Here is a 27,122-nt window from a genome sequence, read left to right as displayed (position 1 = left end):
GGTACAGCAGCACACTAAACTGTTTGTACTACACGGACACGCTTACACTCGCACATCTCTCTTCTGCTACACAGGAAAAAGTAAGTCCCAACTTCTTCAACAGCATTTTATTTTCTATGTCATTTTAGCTTTCCAGTTTTGTAAATGTCTCTTTGAAATATCTCTAAGTTTGTATAATAAGTGAAAGAAAGAGAGATACATAGATAGATGATAGATGGATAAATAAATAGATGATAGATATATAGATGATAGATATAAGATAGATAGATAGATAATAGATAGATAGATAGATAGATAGATAGATAGATAGATAGATAGATAGATAGATAGATAGATGATAGATAGATGATAGATAGATAGATAGATAGATAGATAGATAGATAGATAGATAGATGATAGATAGATAGATAGATAGATGACAGACAGATAGATAAATGGCAGATACATAAATAAACAATAGATAAATAAATGATAGATAGATGACAGATAGATGATGGATAGATAGATGACAGACAGATAGATGGCAGATAGAAGATAGATAAATGATAGATAAATAAATGATAGATAGATAGATGACAGCTAGATAGATGATAGATAGATAGATAGATAGATAGATAGATAGATAGATAGATAGATAGATAGATAGATGAATAGATAGATAGATGACAGACAAACAGATAGATGATATATAGATGACAGATATATAAATGATAAATGATAAATAAATAAATAATAGATAGATGACAGATATATTGATGAATAGATAGATGATAGGCAAATAGATTGATAGGAAAATAGATAGCAAGTTGACACTATTTATCTATAGTTTATTTAATGTCAACTTAAAAAACGGCCAGGTGATACAGTAGTTTTAAAGTCTATGCTAATACTATAAACAAGAGTGCTAGTTTTCTTATGTTCTGCAATATAACTATGGGGTATAATTCTTTGAGTTTTGAAATCATTCAAACAAAATTGTTATCGATTAAGTCAAGAATCCTGACTTGTCCCTGTATTATTTGGAGCAACATGCAGGATCACCCTGTATCAAATAATGACTTTAATGTAATTAAGCACCATTAAGAGACTGAGGCTTATATATCTAATACATATTAATGATACAATTAATTGTGTTCTATTTCAGAGTTTCTAATTGAAATTCATGAAATGCTCTATAGGGTAAATAAGAAACGGCTCTATGGTTTGTAACCTGTGGATTGAATCACTGGACTGATTTGTTCTGTAACCTTAGTGGCTCTTGAAAACCTAAAAGCAGTCACCCAAGAAATTGAGGATTGATTGGCATAATATATAAAAGTATACCTGTCAGAGGATGAAATGTACAGGAGGTACAAGGGGTCATCAAACCAAAACAAATTATATATATATATTTATTTATTTATGAATACAATACTGTCATTTGTTATTAGGAAGTGTCATTGCAAACTGAAAGCAGTATCTTATATTCTCTGCTTTGCTGGGTCTGCAAAGAATAATAGGGGTTAGTCACCTTCTGACTAAATTTTAGCGTGACATTTTTTATTGTTTGTGTGTTTTTTTTAGTTATTTAGCTTTTTGTTCAGTAGCTCTCTGGTTTGGAATTTCAGCAGCTATCTGGTTGCTAGGATTTTGTTTACCTTAGCAACCAGACAGTGGTTTGAATGAAAGACCAAAATCATACAATCATAATCAAATGAAAGACTAAAATGAACAATGATAAAATAGCAAACAGAGCAATAGTTTTTTGCTGGAAAGATAAATAACTGAAAATGCTTTATATAAATAATTCAAAAACTATAAAAAAAAATTAACGATGTAGACCAATTGGAATGTGACATTCTATAACAGACTAAAATTTTACTTAAAGTTGACCCACCCCTTTAAAAAAGAAGAGTGTTGGTTCCAGGGTTGGAGGTTAGTGATTATAGTCCCTTGGGTCTAATTCACCTTTAACTCAGACAATTTTGGGAGAAAATCAGCACCAACACCTTACTAAACTTTTTTGCAGATATAACTTTGAAACTGGGGAATATCCATGTTGAAAGGGTTTACATTACTTCTCTGCATTACTTCTCTGACTATGAGAAGACTTAATGTGGTGTTCTTGCTTTTGCTACTATGCATGGACTTTTTTGATCTCCCATTATACCAGGCTCATGGACCATACCACATAGAATCTCTCGTGGGGTTTAGTGAACTAAAACTGAGCTACAGTATGTAAAACAAAAAGAAGTTTTGGCAGCAGAGTTTAGAACAATGCGTGTTGCCCAAATCTGAAACTACAAGCACAAGCTGAGAAGAACAATGCAACAGCAAATAATTAAACCTTCTTTTCTTAATAGAACATATAAAGGAAATGAAAATAGGCATTTTTATATTAAGAATTCATATTCCATTGATGAAATGTACATTGCAGCTGGAAACCTGAGTCACAGATTCTACCATGATTAAAGAATTATAATAGTCAGTGCCTCCATTATCTAGCTTTCGGATTCATTCACTTAAAGGAAAACTAAACCCAAAAAATGAATATGGCTAAAAATGCCATGTTTTATATACTGAACTTATTGCACCAGCCTAAAGTTTCAGCTTGTCAATAGCAGCAATGATCCAGGACTTCAAACTTGTCACAGGGGGTCACTATCCTGGAAAGTGTCTGTGATACTCACATGCTCAGTGGGCTCTGAGCAGCTGTTGAGAAGCTAAGCTTAGGGGTCGTCACTAATTATCCAGCAGAAAATGAGGTTGGTCTGTAATAAAAGCTGATGCTACAGGACTGAGTATTACATTCTGATGCTAATTGCACTGTTTCTGTGCTGCCATGTAGTAATTATCTGTATTAATTACTAATCAGCCTTATACTGTGACATTTATATTCTATGTGTACTGTATATTGTGAGTGGGTCCCTAAGCTCAGTAAGTGACAGCAGCACAGAGCTTGTGCAGTGAATCAGCAGAAAAGAAGATGTGGAGCTACTGGGGCATCTTTAGAGACACAGATCTTTACTGCTAAAGGGCTGTGGTTGCCTGGGGCTGGTATACGAGCCCAAAACATAATGTACAACATTTCTAGCCTATTTCTTTAGTTTAACTTTCCTTGTCCTTTAAAGGATAGCGGGGGGAGGTCAGGGATGGCTGTACCCAGTGGCATGTTGCTATGCCACTGGTTTCATGGAGTTCTGAGTAAGCATATGATCCCCATACATGCACAATATTAGGTCACTGGGCACTCTAGCTTCCCTCTTGTGGTTACTTACAGAAGTTTAGATGGACAGGTTTGCCAAATAAACAGATCTTTGCATGATTGTGCGCTAGTCCCAATTAAACTGAATTGATTATGTAGCCCCCAGGCTAATGATCGGATCATACAAGAGGTGTATATAGACCCATCAAGATGGAACTATTTCGACAGGCAGATGAGATCCTCTCCCAACAGTACTTATATGGGTAATCGTTTGCCAAGTATCAGACAGGCAGGCGAAAGTTTTGGCCTTAAAGGGGTGGTTCAAGATTATGTTAACTTTTAGTATGTTGTAGAATGGCTAATTCTAAACAACTTTTCAATTGGCCTTCATTTTTTCTTTTTGATAGTTTTTGAATTATATGCCTTCTTCCTCTGATTCGTTCCAACTTTCAAATAGGGGTCACTGACCCCATCTAAAAAAACATACAAATGCTCTGTAAGGCTACAAATGTATTGTTATTGCTACTTTTATTACTCTTACATCTTTCTGTGCAGGCCTCTCCTATTCATATTCCAGTCTCCTATTCAATTAAATGCATGGTTGCTAATTTGGACCCCAGCAACCAGATTGCTGAAATTGCAAACTGGAGAGCTGTTGAATAAAAAGCTAAACAACTCAAAAACCAATAATAAAAAAATGAAAACCAAATGCAAATAGTCTCACTCTCTATATGATACAAACAGTTAATTCAAAGGGGAACAACCCCTTTAAGGTCCAATAAGTTGCCAATGTGGCCCGGACAAGCCAAGTCAGTAGTTAAAATCAGGCCATTTATGACAAGCTCTTATGGCTGCAGTTCTGGATTTCCAATATTAGTTAACTTACTCTCCTATTGTCTTCTGTGATAAATTGCTTCCGAAGAAGAGCAGACGATCTCACAGGGACTTTCCTTAGCAGATATTCTATATTATCCTGCATGCAGTTTCAGTAAAAATGACCATACCATAGTCTGTCCTTTAAGTAATTGGACTGACATACTCAAGGACCACACAGCTGGTTATTATCCCATAGAGTTGCCTGTACAAAAACTGCAAATATGGAACATTTTTAAGGTTTATGGAGAAGTGCTGCCCACTTTTGGTCAGACCACATCTTCCATGTATGGCTGGTGCGGCTCCAGGATCATGACCCAGAATGTCCTAGGATCCCATGCTGGCTTTTCAGTCCATACTATACATGCAAGATGACTTGTACTTGTAGGGTGCCTATTTATCAAAGGTCGGATTTTAGTGGTTTTAGAGGTTTTTAAAAGCACGACTAAACTCTAAAACTACAAATGTCATGAGATTTATTAAAAAATCTAAATAAAAAAAAGTACAAATACCTTGAAAACCAAAAAATTTTAGTTTTTTTGGACAATTCCTAGCGGAAAAAACCATGAAAACCTCTAAAAGTCTGAATTGATTTAAAGTGGCCCAATAGGATCAGCAAAGCTCCCACTGACCTCTCCAGGACCTCAAAAACTTTTGCCCTGCAATGTTTTGTATTAGTGGTTTTCATACTTCATAAATCTCACATTTTTAGAGCTTTTTTTAAAAAAATGGGAAAACCACAAATTGTGCACAATGCTGCTTTGTTTTTGGAGCAACTTTCACGAATCCAATAACAAATAGGGAATTTAAAATTTGAGGTCATTACAGCTGTGATCCGAGTTATGTAGTGTATACATACAGTATGTTAATATGCCCTTGTAACCTTGTATATGAGGGTGAAATCGTTCAAAAAGTGAAGGACAGATATTCACAACATAGATACACCGTTAATACTGGTAACAGTGTATTGCCAGTCTCCAAACATTGCATAGAGAAGGGATATATAGCAGAGGATCTGAGATCTAGGGGCCGATTCACCAAGGGTCGAATATCGAGGTTAATTAACCCTCGATATTCGACTGGGAATTAAAATCCTTCGACTTCGAATATCGAAGGATTTTAGCGCAAATAGTTAGATCGAACGATCGAAGGAATAATCCTTCGATCGAACGATTAAATCCTTTGAATCGAACGATTAAATCCTTTGAATCGAACGATTCGAAGGATTTTAATCCAACGATCGAAGGATTATCCTTCGACCAAAAAAAGTTAGCCAAGCCTATATATATATATATATATATATATATATCCCACCTACAACCCATCTACAGCTACCATGACCACTGTAAAGCTTAACTACCCAGCAAACTTCCTGTTCCAACCCATTAACCTTCCTCTCTAATCCGCTTTCCCCTCTGTCCAAATACTGTATTGACATCATGTTAAACACAGGCATTGCCTATTTCAGTCATTTGGGTGTAAATCCTTAGACTAGGGGATAAATAGCTTCTGTCAGATCATCTGTGTTTTGTAGTTGCCTTATGAATCATTCCGATGTAATGCAGTGAGTGCTAAAATGACAAACAAGAAAAACAACCTGAAATGTTTGGTGATAAAATATGCTTTACAGCACACAGAGGGGATTATAGGCAAAATAATAATACCAACCCAGGGATTCATTCTAATAATAAAAAGGAAATAACTTTGGAGCTACAGCGGATCTTTATGACACTGAGCATCTGTGTATGTGCTTGTTATTTTATAGGGCAGCTATTTTATCAGTAACTGGAAAACATTTTTTAATCTACTTGCAAATTGTCAGCCCCACGGAGTATTTGTCAGGTACCAGGCTCATTGTATTGCCGAACAGCATGATTTGCTGGAAAAAATAGATACAGCAAGTTAATCTCTCTGTTCTCTTATAGTGGTTTCTGTAAAGTTTACAGAATTTGTCAAGTATTTATTAAAACTTTTTCTATACATAGCTGGACTTTCTTAAAGATTTTATTTGATCACATTCAATACAAAATACATAAAGGAAACATACAAAGATAAAACAGAGCTGTGTACTCTAACGATTGTAAATTGGGAAAGAGATGATAAAAAAATAATAGAAGGAGAAGAGGGGGCAGCGACCATTAGAACATGACTGACACCTAAGTAACTAGCAATTCAATGGGTACCATCCAAGCATGATACAATTATACCATTGTTCAGTGTAAAAATAAAAACTGGGTAAATAGATCTGGGTAAAAATAAAAAATGTTTCCAATATAGTTAGTTAATGTATAAAGGCTGGAGTGACTGGATGTCTAACATAATAGCCAGAATTCTACTTTCTGTTTTGCAACTCTCTTGGTTTCCACTGATTGGTTACCAGGCAGTAACCAATCAGAGACTTGAGGGGGGCCACATGGGTCATAACTGTTGCTTTTGAATCTGACCTGTATGCTGAGAATCAATTGCAAACTCACTGAACAATTGTGTCCCATGTAGCTCACCTTAAAGTCGCTGACTAACTCAGAGTTAGAGAGCTGCAAAGTAGTGTTCCGTTAGACATCCTCTCACTCCATCCTTTATAGATTACATTTTTGGCTAACTAACTATATTAGAAAAAATTTTTTTATTTTGAACATTTACCCAGTTTTTATTTTTACACTGAACTGTTCCTTTAGAGTTAGTTCACAATTCGGGGAGATTTTGTCGCCTGGCGACTAATCGCCTCGTCTTCTGAGCGATTATCTCCCAGAACTGCCTCAGCATTTTTTCCCATAGGCTACAATGAAAAGTAGCCTGCGCTAATGCACACGCGGCAATGTGTTTTCTATAGTCGCCCGAAGTTGCCTGTGCGAGGCGACAAAATCTCCCCGAATCTCCTCGTGTGAACTAACCCTTAATGGCTGCCTTCAGAGCATAGATTGGGTCATTATGTGGATAACAGAAAACACCATTATGGTCTACAGAGCTTATCTGCTATTTGCTGTGTAACCTGAGCCATTTCTCTTTTGAATGGCTGCCCCCTACACAGCAGCTTATTTATATAAATAATATTATTAACTATTATTTGTCTTCACTTTAGGATGGAACTACTTTCTGGCAGGCTGTTGTTTCTCCTACTTAATGTAACTGAATCAATCTCAGTGGGACTTGGGTTTTACTATTGAGTGTTGTTTTTAGATCTACCAGGGAGCTGTTATCTTGTGTTAGGGAGCTGTTATCTGGTTACCTTCCCATTGTTCTTTTGTTTGGCTGCTGGGGGGAAAAGGGAAGGGGGGGAAAAAACCAATCCAACTTGCAGTACAGCAGTAAAGAGTGACTGAAGTTTATCAGAACACAAGTCACATGACTTGAGGCAGCTCGAAAACTAACAATATGTCTAGCCCCATGTCATATTTCAAAATTGAATATAAAAACATCTGTTTGGTCTTTTGAAAAATGGATTTCAGTGCAGAATTTTGCTGGAGCAGCACTATTAACTGGTGCATTTTGGAAAAAAAACATGTTGTGCCATGACAGTATCCCTTTAACTTTAATATGAAAATAGATGCTGGTATAGGATCAATTTCAACGTTAAATAAACCAAATAAATGAATCCAATAGGATTGTGTTGCCTCCCATATGGATTCATGCCGCTTAGTTACCATCAACCATCAGAGAAGGAAAGGAAATCATTTTTAAAAATAAAAATTATTTGCTTAAAACTGACTCTCTGGGAAATGTCCTTCCCATTATGAGGAGCTTCCTGGATAACAGGTTTTCAGACGCTGCAACTGTACATAGTTGTCGATATTACTAGACTAAGGCGGAACCTTTCATACAACATTAATTACAGTCATGCCACGCTATCTGACAGTGAGACAGTAGCAGAGTGGCACACAGCGAATGTCTGTACAGAAAGATCTGTCAGATCAGTAACGCACCAGCTTCCACACATCTACTGGTGCAACTAATAGCCATCATGTACCATTCATTATTAGAAAGCAAGTCCCTTGCTGTCACAAAAGGCAACCTTTCATGGTTCTACACAAATTAGTCCTGCATTTTGGTTGCAACAGATCTCATGTCTTGTTTCTTAGGATCTGTGACCTCTCTAGCATTTAATCAAAACCAGATGAGCCTATATTGATCAAATAATCTCAATCCCTATAATAACAATCAAACTGGCACTGTCAGTGATCCATCTATCTTTAACTAAAACATTCTGCTTCAGAGAGAACTTGGATAACAAAGCTCATATAATGAAATTTGTTTGTGTCCATTAAAAAAAAAAATGCCCTTTAAAGTGGTTTGTGTGGCATCTGTGGTGTTCAATGTATCTATGTCAGTACTGCTCATTGACAGCATGGATGTCTGTGCTTTTCCGTTGTGACTATCAATAAAAGGGAAATTTTTAACGAAGAGCGAGGACGGATTTGTCAATTCCAGAAGCTCTTGACAAAAGGGTATGATTCACAGACCTGAATGCAATAGAGAAGAATGGCACTTTACCTCATTTGCAGCCACAGATGGGCACAGAAAAAAACAAAACAACAGTTTGCAGCAGTTAACTTAAAAACACATTATAAGAATACAGCAATTCAATAAGCAATCATTTTGAATACTGAAAGTTTATAATATAAATCTTTCATTTTGTTTTCTGTTGTGTGCTGAAAAGCAAAATAATATAATAAAAAAGAACAAGTAATATTTTTTCTACTTTACTTTGGGTATAGTTTGTTACGAATTAATGTGCTCCGTTTTCTGCATCAGGCTCCATTTGCAACTCCAAGGGGCAAATTTACTAAAGGGTGAAGTGGCTAACGCTAGCAAAAATTCACCAGCTTGACATCATTTTGCCACTTTGCCGATTTATTAATGGGTGCTGCTGTAAATTCGCTAGCGAAGTGGACCTACTCTAGCGCTACTTCACACCCTTACGCCAGGCGAAGTTGCGCTATGGCGAAGGGACGTAACTACGCTAATTCACTAACTTGCCGATTTTCGTAAACGTTACCTCTTGCGCCAGACTTTACTTCACCACCTCAGACCAGGCGAAGTGCAATAGAGTAGATAGGGATGGTTCAAAAAAAGTTTACATTTTTTCTAAGTCCCAAAAAAACCCTGGCGTCTTTTACTTTTTATAGGGTGATAACATGGCACCTAAACTATGAAAACTATTTTTATAGGGTGATAACATATGGTACCTAAACTATACTGTGGGCAGATGTGTAGGGCATTAGAAAACATTTATTAAGGTTCCCTGGCCTTGTGTAGTGTGATGTGTTTGCTGCTGCAAATATGGCCATTGTACTTTACTGCACACGGTATGCAAATTTCCGATCGGTAACTTCGAACCACTGATCGTAACATCGTTAGCGAAACATCGCAAACAATCGGTAACTTTTGCGCAACGGATATTCGTGAATTTGCGCAGCCCTGGCGAATCTACACCTGGTGAAGTCAACGCTGGCGCAACTTCGGAGATAAGTAAATTTGCCCCCAAGGTTTTTGGGCAAAATTTCTAGTTTTTAAAGGAAATTTTTTTTTCGAGATTTATTATACCCCAAAGCTGCTAAATGTCTGAATCCAAAAATCCCATCTCAAACCTGCCGAGGTCATGTGAAAGTCAATGGCAGATGTCCCTTTAACAATTTGAAGGTATTGTGATCTGCGCTGGGTTTAGTCCGGTAATCCGAAAAAAATCTGGGTTTTCGGGCAGCGTCAAACCCGAAGATTTTTTTGCTTACTTTTATCCTGACCTGACTTTTTCAAGTTATATTCTTGTTAAATAAGGTAAAATCAAGGATACGAGTTTGATCGAACTTGGTTTGAAAAAAAATTTGATATTAATTTGAGTTTTTATTAGTAAATAACCCCCCAAATGTACCCTATCCATCTGAGAGTATCATGCCACCTAATTTTCCCAGCATGCTGAGCACTAGCAATAGCACTGATGCACCAGGGAAAACACAAGGGTGGCAAGATGTTTGTTTGTGATTAGACTCTACAATGCTGAGCAGCAACAAGAAGCATGCTAAAAATATAAGGGTCATACATACCTTAAGTGCAGTGAACAAGGTACAAGTTGGAGCAAAAATCACAATTTTTTCAGTTTGTTATCCGGAAAACTCCAGGTCCCGAGCATTCTGGACGACAGGTCCCATACCTGTAGTAATAAAACAGTACCTTGTACTTGATTCTTTAGGATTTACTTGATCCTTATTGGAGGCAAATCAATCCTATTGGGTTTATTTAATTTATTTTAAAGGATTAATGAAAACCCTCTATTTTGTAGGCAATAGTGTATATTATACGGTGCTGGCTTTACTTGTAGGTGTAAATTATCTTCAAAAATTTCTCCTTTATTTGACTTTAAGATGTTCTGGTCCCTGTCAGTGTTTCAAATGAGCAATGGTCCTTGCTAGAAGCTCAGTAGAATGGGGCAACCAATCACAGTCCTGCAGTCACACAAGCAAAGACAGACTTCAGTTCCCTTTCAGGTCAGCCTTGCTGCTGATTGGTTCCTATTCTACAGTGCAATGTGCTGAGTGCCGCCAGCTCCCCTGCACAGCTAGACAATTCAGTGGGCAGGAAGTGGAATTGATGGGAGGGACTAGTAGGGTTTTTGCAGAAATTTTAAACAAAGTAACCAGAAACACAACTTTTTAAAGAGCATTCCTTCAATATCTAAAAGAATTTAATGCACTGGTATATTCTTGTTTTTTCCTTATATGTCTCGTTTAATGTTTGAATTATTTTTGAGCTTTTGATGATTGCTAAACTGCATCAATCCATAATGGTGGCAAAACATTTGAGTTTATTTAATGTGTAAATGATTTTTAGCAGGCTTAAGCTGTAGTGATACAAATTATGGAAAGATCCCTTATCTGGAAAGCTCTAGGTCTCAAGCATTTAGGGGGTTATCTATCAAAGTCTGAATTTATCTCAATATTTTCTGCTACAAACTTAGTATAATAGATACTATATCTTCCATTTATTTTATCTTGAATAGACAGTTATTTAGGAGGTTATAACCTGCTTTATACAAAGATCATTCATTCTGTCTAGAATAAATTCATTCCTATGGCACACAAATGGACCATGATGGTCAACAAGCCTTGTATGCAACTAGCCTACATATTTGATGCAGACTGAGAATGAAGCAGGTACTGGGGATCAGGCAGGATTTTTGCTAAAGGCTTGCCCTTAAGTCCATCCATAACACATTTTTTTAGGGAGGTTCCCCCAATGTGTTGCTAATTGATGTATGAAACATTAAAGGGGTTGTTCACCTTCAAATTAACTTCAATATGATCTTGAAAGTAATTTTCTGAGACAATTTTGATTTGTTTTCATTTGTTATTATTCCTGGTTTCTGAGTTATTACATTTTTTATGCAGCAGCAAATTGCCCTAGCAACCAGGCATTGATTTGTATAAGAGACTGGAATATGAATAAGAGAGGCCTGAATAGAAAGATGAGTAATAAAAAGTAGCAATAACAATACATGTGCTTACAGAGCATTTGTTTTTTTAGATGGAGTCAGTGACCCACATTTGAAAGCTGTCAAAGAAGTCAGAAAGAAGAAGGCAAATAATTTAAGCACTAGAAAAAATAAAAAATAACGGCCAATTGAAAAGTTGTTTGGAATTAGCCATTCTATAATATACTAAAAATACAGAAAACCATCCCCTATATATCTGCTTTGCAGTTTATTTCATGAAATACCAGAGTCATGTAGAATGATTGCAGTGATCACTATATACATTATGTAAATGTATTATAACTCTTTGAATAATCCAATGAATGTTAAGGAGCACCATTGTAGTAGGAGTGGGTGCCTGCCGTCCATGACATAACAAATCCTGCTTTTTGCAGAAATAATTGAATTTTTCTTATTATTATTATTATTAATTTGTATTCTCTGGCGACTCTTTTCCTTTCAGCTCAGTGATTCTATTGTAATCCTGACTCACTGATTGACTGTGTTTAAATAAAATTCCTTGTCATTCAGTTATCGTCTTTGCATGTTAATGCCCTTGTAAAGCTGAACAATAGCCCTCTGATTGTGCCCTTGAACTCTCTCTCTACTGCCACTTCTGTATGGCTAAGAATTTCCTTCTTATGCTTCTCCTTTTCTACTGTAATATCTCTTAAAATATATTAGTGATAAAAGCTAAAACTGTGTAATGGTACTGTAATGGTATGGTACTAAAAGCTCTTTAAATGATGTAGAGAGTCATATTCTGAGACAATTTGCAATTGTTTTTCATTTGTTATTATTTCTGTATTTTGAGTTATTTAGCTTTTTATTCTGCAGCTCACTAGTTTGCAGTTTCAGCTATCTGGTTGCTAGAGTCCAAATAACCCTAGCAACCAGGCACTGATTTGAATAAGAGACTGGAATATGAATAGAAGAGGACCTGAATATAAAGATGAGTAATAAAAAGTAACAACATTAAATTTGCTTACAGAGCATTTGTTTTTAAGATGGGTCAGTGATTTCTGTTAGTAAGCTGGAAAGAGTTGGAAAAGGCAAATAATTAAAAAAATATATAAAACATAAATAATGAAGAACAATGGAAAAGTCACTTAGAATTGGCCATTCTATAACATACTAAAAGTTAACTTAAAGGTGAACCACCTCTTTAAGGTGTTATGCATGGTGTATTACAGCTGGGATATCCAAAAATTGTCCCTGCCAATTCACATTTCTGTAATGCAAAGTGCCTTAAAAAACCAGTACTGCAAAAAAGATAGCAGCACACTGAATTAAATTTTAATAGTGCACAAAAAAAGGAATTTATTGAACCCACATCATACAAATAGGCAACGTTTCGGGCCTACCAGGCCCTTTATCAAACCCTGTGTTACACCTTATCAAACCCTTTTAAAGTTAGGGGTGTGAGTATATGCTCCACCCTCTCCTTGTGACATCACACAAAAAAAATGTATTAATGCCGAAATGTATTAATAAAATTGGTTTATGAAAACTGGGACAAATTTAAACTCGAATTGAAGCAAATTCAATAAAATTTGATTTGATTTTTTTTTTCTGAAAAAATGTGAATGTCAGGAAGGCTGCAAACATCTCCAAATTGATCCCTGGACCTCTCCCATTGACTTAAACAGTAATTATCCAGGTTTTAGGTGGCGAATAGTCAAGTTCGAAGGGCCAGAGTATGATAAATCTCGAAAAATCTAATTTGGATTTTTAAAAAAAACTCAAATTGATTTTGTATAATTTACTGGTTGAATTTAACAGTTTTGACAATAAAATAACTTTGAAATTTCTAATTTTCAATTCGACCCTTAATAAATTTGCCCCTACGTGTTCAGTCCACAAACTTGTACCAAAACAATATTATTGATATCCACTTAATCCTAATAAAAACTACAATTTTTAAATCACAACTGAATCAAGCTAGATGCATGCCCTAATGAGAAGAATATCAATATTTCCCTTTTTAAACCAAGGTAAAGAGGTTTAAATGAGTGTGTTAATTATTACAACACTCGTGCTCTAGTATTATTATTATCAGGAAAGGTAGTCATGGGCTGCTTGAAACATGGCTGTCAGATTCTGATGTAAAATTAATAATGGAACATGAAAGCGGCAGGAACTAATCCAGGGATGGTGATCTGTCTCCACAAAAGAAAATAAAAATGGGAATAGGCAAATTTATAACCCTAAATGGCCAGGATGGTGGTTGAATATATGGTCTGTCAGGTGTCACATAATAAGTATCACAGTCAGGCTTCAACAGCTCTCACACTTGAATATGCAATGATCATACAATGTCCAGGTCCCTGCCTGTTAGGAACCTAATTGCTCAAGCCAATCAGGTTGCTATAGAAGTGGCTGTCAAAACTGACAGTTTTTAATTTCCAACTGTCCCTCCTTGTATCACATGGACCCTGCAGGGAAAATTGTGTGTTGGGTCCCTAAATACTAGGCTTTGGAGACAGGAGTGGCATGGAGGGGGGGTTCAGGCTTTGTTGATATACTGTATATTTTAAATTGATTGATTTTCTATGCTCTGTGTCATCTAAGATTTCTTACATCTACTCTTATTGCTAAATCAGTTGCAGGCATCTCAAGGCAGCAATACAGAAAATGAGAAATTTCAGATAAAGGGTCATTGAGCCTGCCATGTGTCTTGAAAGGCGCTAGTTCTGGTCCTGAGTGTATATCTAGAACTGCTGTCGTGAGGGGGGAAAAAATAGCCATAGCACTCCTAACCATTCAGATATAGCGATGAAAAAATTAGACCAAAATTCTCGATATATTACAAATCACAAACATTGTAATATAATCCGAGCTTTTAGGCAACGCCTAGCCTAGAGCAGTCATTCCCAAAACAAGGGCTGCCCCACTCCCAGTGGGGCTTGGAACAGGCTGGGAAGGGCTTAGTCCAAAGGCCACTACGGGTGAGATTGGGAGAAAATGCCTATTTGCTCTTCTAGATAGACCGAAATGCCTGCTGAAAGGTACATTAGGGTGAGATTTGGGGTAGGATTCTTGGGGCTGTGATGGTATGGCTCACACAAATGTTTTTCTTTATATCTGTTAAGTTGTTATGAGCTAATGCAGGCCCCTATCAAATGGGGTCTTGAATTAGAACAGTCAAAAAAACACAGTCAGGCAGGCTCCCACCATCCTCTCTGTATACCTCGGACCTATGTATAGCCAATATATAACCAACCCATTACCTCATTTGTCGGAATTGTACTTTTCTGCAAAATTTATAAACATGGGGTTGGTCAGGCATTTAGTCTGCAGCAGGAGGATTATTGGCGTTGCGCTTTATACTTATGGCTTTTTGGATAATAAGACTTTAAATCAATAAAAGAGACACTTGAACAGTGAACGGGGAAGCAGTGAATTGAGCAGGACTGTTAACAGGAGCTGGAATTAAACATTTGAACTCTAACTGAGATTCAAGGTTCAGTCAACCAAGAGAATAGAAAGGCTGAATGTAGCGGATATAGAGTTTGGTACAATAGCATTTTACACATGTAAGTCTGCAAATGTTTATATTGTAAGGGCCAGTACAGGTATGGAATGGGTTATCAGGAAAACCCGTTATCCAGAAAGCTCCAAATTACGGAAAGACAGTCTCCCATAGACTCTATTTTTTTTTCAACTGCAATCAGTCTTAAAAATTTTAGGTGATTTCATTTCTAATCAACTTATCTACATGCAGAGGAATAACACAGGATATCTGGCTGAATGTGTTTCAGATGATTTAATTATGATTATTTTTCCTGTGAGGTTAAAACAGTAAATATAGTATTTAGTATAGGAAAGATTCTTAAATAAGAATATAACAGAATGTAGGAAAAGATGAGCATCTGGGTTCTGATATTCACGGTACATTCTATTTCAAGTCAGTGAGGTTATTCATGGAGCCATAGTGTGATCTGTGGGAATAATATCTAGAATATTTGTAAGGAAAATGTATTAGTGCACATTCTTATCATCTTCTACAACGTATTACAAAACAACACATATCTGAATATGTGTCATTACTGCCCATGATACACCTGCTAAATTGTATACCTGTCTCTTTGCAAAGGAAAAAGGTTGTGACATTTATATTTTATGTTTATCCAGTAGTGACACTTCGGCAATGACAAGGGTATTTTGGTGAATATTCATTCTCGTTACCAAGGGGAGTTGGATAGTATTACTCATGAATAAATGTAAATGTTCTGGGGGTAGGTCACCTTTAAATCAAAATGTAGTATATTCTGAGACAGTTTGCAACTAGTCCATTTATTTTTTATGGTTTTCCAGTTATTTAGTATTTGTTCAACAGCTCGCCAGTTCGGTATTTCAGCAGCTATCTGATTGCTAGGATCTTATTTTCGATAGTAACCAGTGGTTTGAAGAAGAGACAGGAATAAGTATAGAAAAGGGACTGAATAGGACAATAAGTAACAATAACTATAAAAGTGTAGCTTCACTAGGCAATAGTGTATTGCCTGCTGCCATCTGTGACCCCCATTTGAAACCTGGAAAGTGGTAGAAAAGGAAGTCTAATAACTAAAAAAATAAAAAGAATAAATAATGAAGACCAATTGTAAAGTTGCTAGGAAAGGACATTTTATAACATGCTAAGTTGAACCACTTGCTTAATGGGGCACATTCTGTAGATATTGGCTTCAGGTCTGAAGCAGTTTTGAAGTTTGTACATGAAATCTCAATAACATGATATAAAGGCACTGGGTGGTTTTTATTAGTATTATGAAAGGTCTCAGGTGCTGGATAACATTTGCCAAAATTAAAAATATACTGCAGAACTGTAAGCATGGATATGCCCTTGAGTCCTATGTTGTAAAAGACAGCAGCTATTTGTGAAGCACTCCTGGGTATAATTGTGCATTATTTCTTGCTGTCTGTAAAAGTTGTCAGTTACTGTATATTGTTAACTGTGATTTAGATTGCAAAAAGACAGAGGTTGAAACCAATTGCCTCTCATCAGGCACTGATGGGATGAATAAAGGCAGTGATGTATAGATGTGTAGGACTTAAACAGATTGTTGAGAAATTGCCCTACAGGATACTAATCTTTCCTTAATCATTTCAGCTATAGCACATTTAAATATAGATTGTTTAATTATATATATATATATATATATATATATATATATATATATATATATATATATATATATATATATATATACCTGATAAAATATAGTGTATTTGTCAACCTTTATTTTCTCAGTGTATGAAAATTCCATTATTTGATTCTTTTTGTCAGTTTCTTCTAAGCTGTTTGACTGTTTGAAAATTACTGAATTTGATTCAGTCTAATAAACTGACACAGCCAAAGCAAATTTGATCATTCTAAGAGGCACGTACCTTGTCTGCCTCCTACCCCTAGTCTGTTCCCTCTCTCCACTCTCAGCTGAGAGGGACTGTGTGTGCGCCGCCTATTCACTCACTTGCATTGCCAGGGCATGGGACGCAACGCGAACAGCCAGGTTGCCTAGGGCGCCTCGTCAGCCTGCCGATAGTAAAAGTATATAATTACAACAGAAGGGAAGAAGAAGGGTGAATGAATCACTGTTTATTCTCCCTTTTTATTCCCTTCTGTTGTGGTTAGTGGGACTTGTGTATAAAGTGAGATAATGGACATGTCCTTTGGCATATATTTTCACAACATGCAAGAAAATCAGAGGCTGGACTAGATTAGAACTAGATGGCTTACAGGGTGAGTGTTTAACAATCTGTATAGCTGTTTAGAAGCATGAGATAAAGTAAGGTTTTTATATTTAGTTTTCCTTTAAAATGTGAGCAGTTTTTTTCTTGTTTGCCTATAGTTCTTTATGGTTCTAACCATATTTTCTTTGGTTCTAGGTTAACAAGCTCTGATAAGATTCCAACTTAACACTTGATTCTAATATGAATAAATCGAAGTCTCCTATTTTAAACGACTGTCTGAAGCACATCACTTTGGAGAATGGATCTTTATGGAACGAGAATATGACCTCCAATGCCAGCGCTGAGACAATGCACCACCTCTTTATTGGTGCCCAACGCCAGGAACCAAATCATGTGGCCATACCTGCCACAATTTTTTACAGTCTTCTTTTCTTCTTTGGTATCATGGCAAACGGCCTAAGCATCCTGACACTTATGAGAAATGGGAGAATGAAAGTGAGTGCTGTGCGATTTTATCTTCTGAGTTTGGCCATGGCAGACATCTTGCTGCTGATCACTATCCCAGTCACTCTTTATCGCTATTTCTGGCAATATTATCCCTGGGCGCTCTCTGATATTGTGTGCAAACTTTATTTTATGATCCGACAGGTCTACTGTGCTACAACCAGTTGGACCATCATTGCATTTACCTCTGAGAGATATATTGCAATATGCCACCCAATGTGGTCCATCACAGGTCTCCGGAAAACCCGTATGGCATACCTTTTGGCATTTATCTGGCTTCTGTCTATCCTCACCACCATACCTGTGGCTATAGTATATGGGGAGTCATCAGCATGCATCTTGGACTATACTGCTACTTCTCAAGAAGAAGCTGTACTCGACTCCACTGTGTGTGAAATGTTGGAGCCAAAGCCCTATACTGTTTACAAAAGCATCATGCAGACCCGCAGCATTCTATTCTTTGTCATGCCTTTATTAGCCATTATTATTTTTCATATTCTTATCTTCCACCACCTGAATCTTAACCAAAGGCAGAGAGAGAAAATTGGACTTAATCGAACACACTGGCATTTTTCTTCTACTCATATGAACCAGCCTCAACGGCACCCGTTTTCTGAAAAAAAAGCTCGACAACTTATGGGTGAGTACATGGAATACATGCTATTGGAGAGGCACTGTCAGTTAAACTTGAACATATGAAAGTACCATTCTTAAAACTTTTAAGCATTACCATGAGGTGCACAATGCAGCAAACAGGGCACCTTGAACCCTGTATCCTCTGCTATTCCCTCATCATTAATATGCACAAGTTAGGGGACAGATAAGCTAGGGTCAGACGATTGTGGCCTACTGGCCTGCATTTCTCTGTAAACCTATAATCCACTCCCCTGCTTCTGCTCTGCCTGCACCTGCAAACCTTGTCTCCGCTCGGATACAGGCAGACACTGCGGATTCCTGAAGAAAAGAAGGGAAGCAGCAGAACAGCAGATTCTCTGCCTGCGGAGAATCTTCAATTGTAGCAATCGCCTGGCCCTAGCCATAGGATGTGGGGTATAACATACTGGTCCCATCCATACTTGTCCAAACATGTAATATTGTTGAATAAGGAACAAAGTGCCTCAAATTTTTTCTTTGTACAGGAACCCAGTTAAATTGGGTTTGCTACTTAGAGACAGGATTATGTGTTCAGATAACTGAACATAACTATCTTTTAAGAAGTTATTCCATAGCATAACTTCTTTGCCTTATCTGCCTTTATTTGCATCGCTAAAGTTAATGTCACTTAGGAGCTTTGTCATTGTTTAGCAACCAATCGGTGGGGAACAAAACTTACGGAATTATCACCAGTCACTTCCAATTGGGATCACAACAATTATGTCACACCTGCATAAATGACACTTGAAAAGGGTGATGGCCATACGTAGGTGCATATATGAATGATACTTTCTATACATTCTGAAGTGTTTCCATTCAGGGCTATATTATTCTGGCTAAAGAAACTGGGCTATAAAATATTTAAAAGTCAAGTAAAGGCAAACAAAATAAAATCCCATTTTTACTTTCTTTAATGAAAAAGAAAACATATCTCCAATATACTTTAATTAAAAAGTGTGTACCATTTTTATAAGAAACCTGACAGTATGCAGTGAAATTCTCCCTTCATTTACTGCTGTGAATAGGAATTGTCAGATGGTCCCTAACTGCAGAGCAGGGAAACAATCATACTTATGAACAGCAGAGGGAGCCCCCGCCTTACTTCCCAGCCATGCAGAACTCAAGCAGCTTTGTTTGTTTCCCAGCAGTCGGTGACTGTGTAGAGATTTTATTTTTGCCTTTACATCCCCATTACTGTTTCAAACTCCAGTTGCAGGGACAAAGATCATGGAACCAGATTTAAACAGATAAACTGGGATTCTATTTGGAGGATTAGTTTGCTGCAGCCACTGGTTCTGCAGAGTTGGAGAAAGTTTGTATCAAACAATACAAAAACTATAAAATCCACATTAGATTACATGACAACACAGGACCCAGTACAGTCTGACTATTCTGATTAATAATCAGTCATGATGACCCCTAAACAGCCCAAATCACACTGAGCATGTGCACAGTCTTGGTCTTGCAAAGATGTTTAACAAAGTTACAAGATGGTGACCCCATGTGGCCAACTTTGAAAGCATAAATCATTTGTTTCATTAGACTTGTGGTGCAGTAAATTCATGTTTATATTTAGTATACAAAATACAGCATTTCTAGCCTAATTCAATTCTAGACTTTATTTCCCCTTTAGGTAATGGATTCTGAAGGTTAGAGAAATAATGCCAGTTATACTGTAAGCTCAAATAAATGCTGTTTCTGCAAGAAAGTAGAATCTGTAACCTACAAATAATATGCTTTGTATACGCAATACATTTATCCCTGCATTGACTGTTTGATCCAACAGATGTAACAAATGGCTTTTCTCTTTCACAGGAATGAGAATGTCATGTCTCTTCTGCCTCTTTATATTACAGGGGCAATTATTTTCTTTAAATAAATGATCACAGTGTAAAATTACTCTTTGATACAACCATATATCACAAGATACTAAAATGAAAAATATACCTCCCATTTTGACATGAGTTCATTCAGTTGGCCTTGGGTAGAAAAGATACATAAACACTAAAATACAAATGTATATTTTTACACAAGCATAACTGACTACACAGATTGAAAGGAAACCTGATACTTGTAATAATAAAATCCCAACCCTGTAGGCTCACAGAGTCATGCAGCCGCTTCCTCACACTGTCCCACTGTGAAGTGAAGAATTCTGGGACTTGAAGTCCTCTGCTTTCAATAGTGGTTCACTGATTCTCATAAACCCAACTGAATGAACTCATATCATAAAGCAGTGTATATGCTCCCTATTAATAGTATATCTATTAATGGGACAGTGTTGTATTTATATGTACATTATACAGTCCAATTATGCATTTTAAATCAAGGGGATGCCTGCAAATAAGCCAAGACAGATCAAAACCATTTTGAGATTAAGGTGTGAGTAAACCACTTCGACACACAGATATAGATATGTGAGTGCTGACAGTGACAGTTGCGTATCAATTTTATTAAATCCATTTTCTTTGCAACACCGAGTCTGACGTGGCATTATATTGCTAAAACGTTCCCTTTAGGGCAGAGACACTGTCAGATTCGGGGAGAGTCGTCCGGCGACAAATCTCATCTTCTTCGGGGCGACTAATCTCCCTGAACTGCCTTCCCGTCAGCTAGAATTTAAATCGCCAGCGGAATGGCACTCGGAGCTCTTTGTTTTCCACAGTTGCCCCACAAGGAAACTTCGGGTGTCTTCGGAAAACAAAGTGCTCCGAGTGCAAATCCCACTGGCGATTTGCCGGCGGGAAGGCAGTTCAGGGAGATTAGCCACTCCGAAGAAGAGGAGATTTATCACTGGGCATCTCCCCAAATCTGACTGTGTGTCTCTGCCTTTAAAAACATGTTTTTAAGCTCATTAAATATGTTAATAATATTATTTTTAGAGATTCTTAGCATTGTTACCTCCTCAAGTAAAAAAATTGCAATGACTAGTTCCAGTACCAGAGATAATAACTCATAGCCCATTGTGACAGACAGGTGATGATTGCCACTGCTCAAGTCCATGTATTTGAAATTGCTCATAAGAGCCTCCTGAATAATAGCTAAGTAATAGCAGTTAATCTCTTAGCACAGTACTTTGAGGGACAGCCAGGATTCAATGCATTCATCTCAGTGGGTACTGTCAGGAGATATAATAAGGAAGGAAGCAGTCACTCAATGTTTATTTGTCATCCCAAAGATTTTTTTCCAATTGTTTTACTCACTTTTTGCACATGTACATTTACACATACACTAAGATCGTTAAATGTTATTTCTCATATTCTATTTTAGAATAATGTGACAAAGCATATTAGATATTGTACATCACAAAAAACTGGGACACATATGAGGCTGTAATAGGGGTGAATGTGAATGTTAAAAGGATGTTGGTAGTGAATCAATGCTGATATACCATTTCCAACACCAGGGCCGGATTTACATATGGGGCACCCCTAGGCCCACTGACGTTCATCGCCCCCATCCCCTCCCTTTTATTCAGGAAAATGGGGACTGGCACACTGTAAATTTAAAAAACGATTGTATCTCCGGTGCATCCCCAGTGTTTCTGAACCAATGTGGGTGTGGTTGGACAGCATGCCACCCCCTAAATCTTGCCATCCTAGGCCCGGGCCTTGGTGGCCTTTCCACAAATCCGGGCCTGTCCAACAGCACAGCGGTGCTCTATACTTACAGAATAATAAAATGGACGGTTCCTATCAATGTTCCCTCTAGTTCCATTCTCGAATCTGTGCACAAAAAAAAATATTTTGTGCACAGTTTTTGCAACTGTGTGCTCAGGTCAGAATTCTTTGTGCGGACCACAAAATGGCACAGAACACAGTGCCTCCCTGTAGCTTTCCTTTCCCAGGGCCCCTTTTGGTCAGGGGTGTAACTATAGAGGAAGCAGACCCTGCGGGGGGCCCAGGAGGTATAGGGGCCCCATGAGGCCCTAATTCATATACAATTTCAATAAATATTGGAGAAACAAGTCAACCTCTAAACATTTTGGGGGCCTGAAAAATAATTTGCTGTGGGGCCCAGTGATATCTAGTTACGCCACTGCTTTTGGTTTTTGAATGCTTGTCTTAAATTCACACATACTGAGAGGACCTTCATCTGCCCTGACCCTATGACCCTGTACTGAAAGATGTCCATTGGGGTGCTGCTCCTTCTAAACTTCTATGTAAAGCTGCTGGGTTAGCAGGCCAGTTGCTTATTATCACCCATTCAGTTGAGCTCCACAGAATGTTTCCTGTCACTAGCTGGATTAGATGGGTACTGATGGTTCTGGCCCTTACCCGGTGACAACATGGTGACTCCTGCAGCAGGCTGGAAACCCTTGGGTTACCTGCAAAAAAAGTGGGTAACCTGTGGGTTGTGGATAGGGCTTGCAGATGCAGGAAGAGGTTTGGTCAGGTCACAAGTCTCAAGATAAGCAAGTTGTATTCCTTTTGTCTCCCTGATTGCTGGCCACATGCCAGTTTGTACAGTGAAGTTGAATATTGGTACGACAGGGCACAGAATGGTATCCTTGCCTTGGGTGCCATTGAGTGGGTGGGTGATATGTCTAGTACTGATTTTAGAATTCTCTCGGATATCTTTTTTTCCCATATATGTACTGAATTCATAGGTTGCCTAACTTGCTAGGGAGTCTGAACATCATTCATGACAAATTTAATGTTTTATGAGGTTAACTTACTGATTTGAATTTTCTGACACAAAACAAAAGCAGTATGTTTTTCTTTGCAGAGGCAGCAATAAATAATCATTATGAATATGTGGTAACAATATACTGGTTTAGATAAGTTTCCTAGCTTTTTTATTCAGATTTTTTTTTTTTACCTAAGAGCATGTGGGACATGAGGTGACATAAACCTTACTTTTGTGTAGGTGTGTGGATGTAGAAGAAAGAATACCAAAGTCAAGATGAGTTTTCTGCAAATATAAATCTTCCTGTAGGTGCACAAATCTTGCAAGAATCTAATCTGACGCACCAGATTTTTTCCTATAACATATTATTAGAGATTCAGACATTTCTCCTTGAAGAAGTTCTTGCCACAGAAAAGTATTTGAGGCACACTGTCTTTTTGTTATGCGAAATATCGTCCATTTAAATATCACAAGGCTGAGACTAAACTTTAAGAAATAAGTCTGCTTTCTGTATAGTTACCCACAATGCTGTGCATGTTCTGTGATGAACAGACCAGTGGAAATGGAGAATCACAGATGTGTACAAGGCATTGTGGGTAATGAATTACCAGCTGGAGGAAAACTTGATCTTAATATACTGTTTTGTTTCTTTAATAATTTTTTTACTTTCATGTTTTGAGACAAACACAACATAGTGTATGTATGTAATGATCCAAGGGGGTTATTTACTAAACTCTGAATGCAAAAATCCCCAAAAATTTGTGATTTTTTTTTTATAAAATCTGAATTTTCGGAATTTATTAAACCGCGAGTATGGAAATGTCTGAATCAGAAAATCTGGCATCTCATGTGCATCTCAATGTGCGCTGGGTTTCGTGCAAAAAGCATAAGAATAAGGGAATTTTCGGGAAAATGTAATAATAAATAAGCGTAAAAAACCCCGAGTGGATTTGATCGGAGTTTGTAGCAGAAAATGTTTAGATAAAACCGGACTTTGACAAATTTCTGGAATTTGATACAATGGTCAGAACCAGCAGTGCAGAAACATAGCAAGGGGCATACAGATGCTAATTTTTAATAGCAATGACATTTAACAAATAGCTTAAAATTAAGGATGCACCAAATCTACTATTTGGGATTCAGCGAATCTCTGGATCCTTCCTGAAAGATTCGGGCGAATACCGAACCGAATGCAAATTTGCATAGGCATATGCAAATTAGGGTTGGGAAAGGACAAAGTGGAAAAATGTTTGTGGAAAATAGAAATCCTTATTTGCATATGCAAATTAGGTCAGGAAATGAAAAAGTTGAAAAAGTTTTGTGACGCAAAGCCAAGTGAATTCCCTTCCCGCCCCTAATGTACATATACAAATTAGGATTCGGTTCATCTAGGTACAGGGCTTCCAAATCCTGGATTCGGTGCATCCCTACATAAGATCACTGAAAAGTTTATTATATACTGTATGTATATATATATATATATATATATATATATATATATATATATATATATATATATATATATATAATGTTTTGAATAAAATTAAATCAACTGAACAATGCTATCTATTTATGTGGTTTATGTTGCCAGAACAACAAGAAATGCACAGGTTTGACATATGAATAATCATATACAGCAGATGCCCCACTGTACAGTTTCTTCTTACTCATGCTTTACTGTTCATTTACAGTAATAAATGGAAGAAACAAAGTGAACCAAACTCAGAATCCTAATCTCTTGTGACCTTTCAGTAATGTATCAAATTATAACGGTCACCTTTTGTCTCTTGGTTATTTAATAACAGAATCATTACGCTTTAATTTTTACTTTAAGTCCTTGCTTTTAATGCAGTCCAGAATGCATCCACATCTTTCTTTGAGCTGCTACTTCTGCCAATTTAATAATAATGAACAGATATGAAAATAATTTCTCTGATGAATGACTGCTTTTAGAATATTAATAGATGCTATCTGTCTTTTTTTGCAGGCGCCGTGGTGGTGGCATTTTTTCTCTGCAATTTCCCAGACACGGCCTCATCTCTCATGCAGATCTATATTGAAAACTGGAATGCACATGTCTATAAAGTATATACCTGGCTCAAGACCTACTTATCCCTTCCACTTTGGTACCTGAATAGTGCTTTGGACCCAATTTTGTTCTGTATCTCCTCTACTTCCTTTCGCAATGCATGCTGGGAAACCCTGACGACTTTCATACCTTGGTATGAAAAGTCATTGGATGGGCCAGGCAACACATATCAAGCATCTTGTGTGAGGTCTGGGGTGTCATCTCTTGTGTCTGCACCAAGCACCCGTTCTACATGGACCCTAAACTCAAATGAAGGAGAGCAAAAGGAATACTTGGGTCAGGCTCGAACCAGTGACCCTAAGCTTTTGTTCTTTCGCCATTTGACTATGATGGACCCAGCAGAATGCAAAGTTCCTTAGGACATTGATTGGCAGAAATGATGGTTATTACATGTGCACAACTGTTTATAACCCACAGGGCTGCATATCCTGGTGATTTACATATAGTGCATTTTGTACCTGAGATCAACAGGCCTGCATGGTTTTCTGCAGCCACCAGCTGCCTAGGGAGGAGTAAATAATGTCCTTTTTAATGTGATTCCGTGCAATGTTATTGCTTCTGTGATTTTTTGATATGCTGGTTTATTAGTCACAGAGACAGTCTAAATGGGAGAATATTTATATAATTTTTATAATGTGCTTGTTTTAATTGGTAATTTTCTGTTTTCAGATGGCAACAGAAGAAATATACAGTAGGTATTGTTGGTCCATACAAGTCTCTAAACAGAATTACCTACACAAATGCATGCTTTTGTTAATGCAAAAAATCTTAAAATTGTCTTTATCTGAGCTCATGGTAATATACATGTCCGTATGCTGTTCGTTGAGCCAGCCGTGCAGTGCAGTGCTATCTTTGTGCACTTGTATCTTTTTGGGTATCCAACTCTAGTTTTTCCAGCAAGTGGCTCGGTTGTTCTCTGCCTATATAAAACCCTCTGCACTACTTATCATTTGCCTTGTAACAAGCTCTATTCCTGCAATTAAAAAGGAATAGAAGAACCTGGTCTTTCTTTGATACCTGAATTTTGACCTCAGATTAATTTCCCCAGATTGCTGCACCCGACCTTTTGGTCAGTTCTTGGATTTCAGATTGCTTTCTGCTCTGGTACCTCACTCCTGTTAGCTGTGTCCTGATAAGTCTTTCCAACTCCTTTCAGGTATAATGGTGGTGCTACTGGTCTTTAAACACCTGGCAGAGTGTCACATTGTCTTGCAATTCCATAAAATACTTCTACATTAGTGACTTCAGAGGTTTTTACGCAAGGAATAGTCTCCTCCTTTGAGTGCTCTGTGCAATCTTCAACATAGTAATATGATAAAATAGAGGCAGTAGTTGAACAGCAACAATCTTTAATAGGGTAAATTTAGGGAAAGCCGTTTATCAAGGGTTTCAGAATTCAATAAGCAGGAATGTGCATATACACTAGTTGACATTATTTTTGCACTTTGCACCCTGCCTTCCACGCTACATAAATGATAAGCACAAGGTTGCCTTGCATACAACAATGCTGCACTCTGCACCTTATAGTGGTTTTATATCCTACGTGAGGAACAGAGCACAGCCAGACCCCAGAAGTGCTCTATAAATGAGCAATTAATTATGTGCTTTTGCTTCCTTGCATTTTTATTCTGGGTCTTGGTAAATGACTCCTAAAGTACAGTATGTGCCCTTGATACATTTTTAAATTAGGAGGGTTGGTTGAATTTCTTCAGTGCTAGGAATAACTCCAACTCAGCTCAACTTGGCTAAGTCTTAGCCAAATCACCATTTTAACAAAATGCATTAAAGGGTGGTTCAACTTTTAGTATGTTATAGAATGACTACTTCTAAGCAATTTTCCAATTGGCTTCAATTTGTTCTTTTTTGATCATTTTTGAACTATTTGCCTATTTCTTCTGACTCTTTTCAGCTTTTAACTTGGGGGTCACTGAAGCCATCTGAACATACAAATGCTTTTTTGTCTTTCCATTCAGGTCCTCTCCTATTCATATTCCAGTTTCTTATTCAAATCCATGCATGGTTGCTAGGGTCATTTG

The 27,122-nt window shown here is 37.3% G+C and overlaps 1 protein-coding gene across 1 annotated transcript; it reads left to right on the top strand.

The window, feature by feature from the left end:
- LOC108695758 (neurotensin receptor type 1) lies at window positions 1-26,927 on the top strand. The gene is made up of 3 exons (XM_018224728.2): window positions 1-80; window positions 17,406-18,354; window positions 24,985-26,927. The coding sequence occupies exons 2-3, from the start codon at window positions 17,451-17,453 to the stop codon at window positions 25,443-25,445; spliced, it is 1,365 nt and encodes a 454-aa protein (XP_018080217.1). The 5' UTR covers window positions 1-80; window positions 17,406-17,450; the 3' UTR covers window positions 25,446-26,927.
- Window positions 26,928-27,122: the final 195 nt, after the last annotated feature.

Source organism: Xenopus laevis, chromosome 7L, assembly GCF_017654675.1.
Source record: "Xenopus laevis strain J_2021 chromosome 7L, Xenopus_laevis_v10.1, whole genome shotgun sequence".
Taxonomy (NCBI): Eukaryota; Metazoa; Chordata; class Amphibia; order Anura; family Pipidae; genus Xenopus; species Xenopus laevis.
This window is presented reverse-complemented; position numbering and strand designations above follow the sequence as displayed.

Bases quoted from the DNA above. Each gene is read 5' to 3' on its own strand.
- LOC108695758 (XM_018224728.2), top strand. From the start codon at position 17,451: ATGAATAAATCGAAGTCTCCTATTTTAAACGACTGTCTGAAGCACATC. The intron at 18,355-24,984 runs GTGAGTACATGG...CTTTTTTTGCAG, and splicing joins AAAAGCTCGACAACTTATGG to GCGCCGTGGTGGTGGCATTT.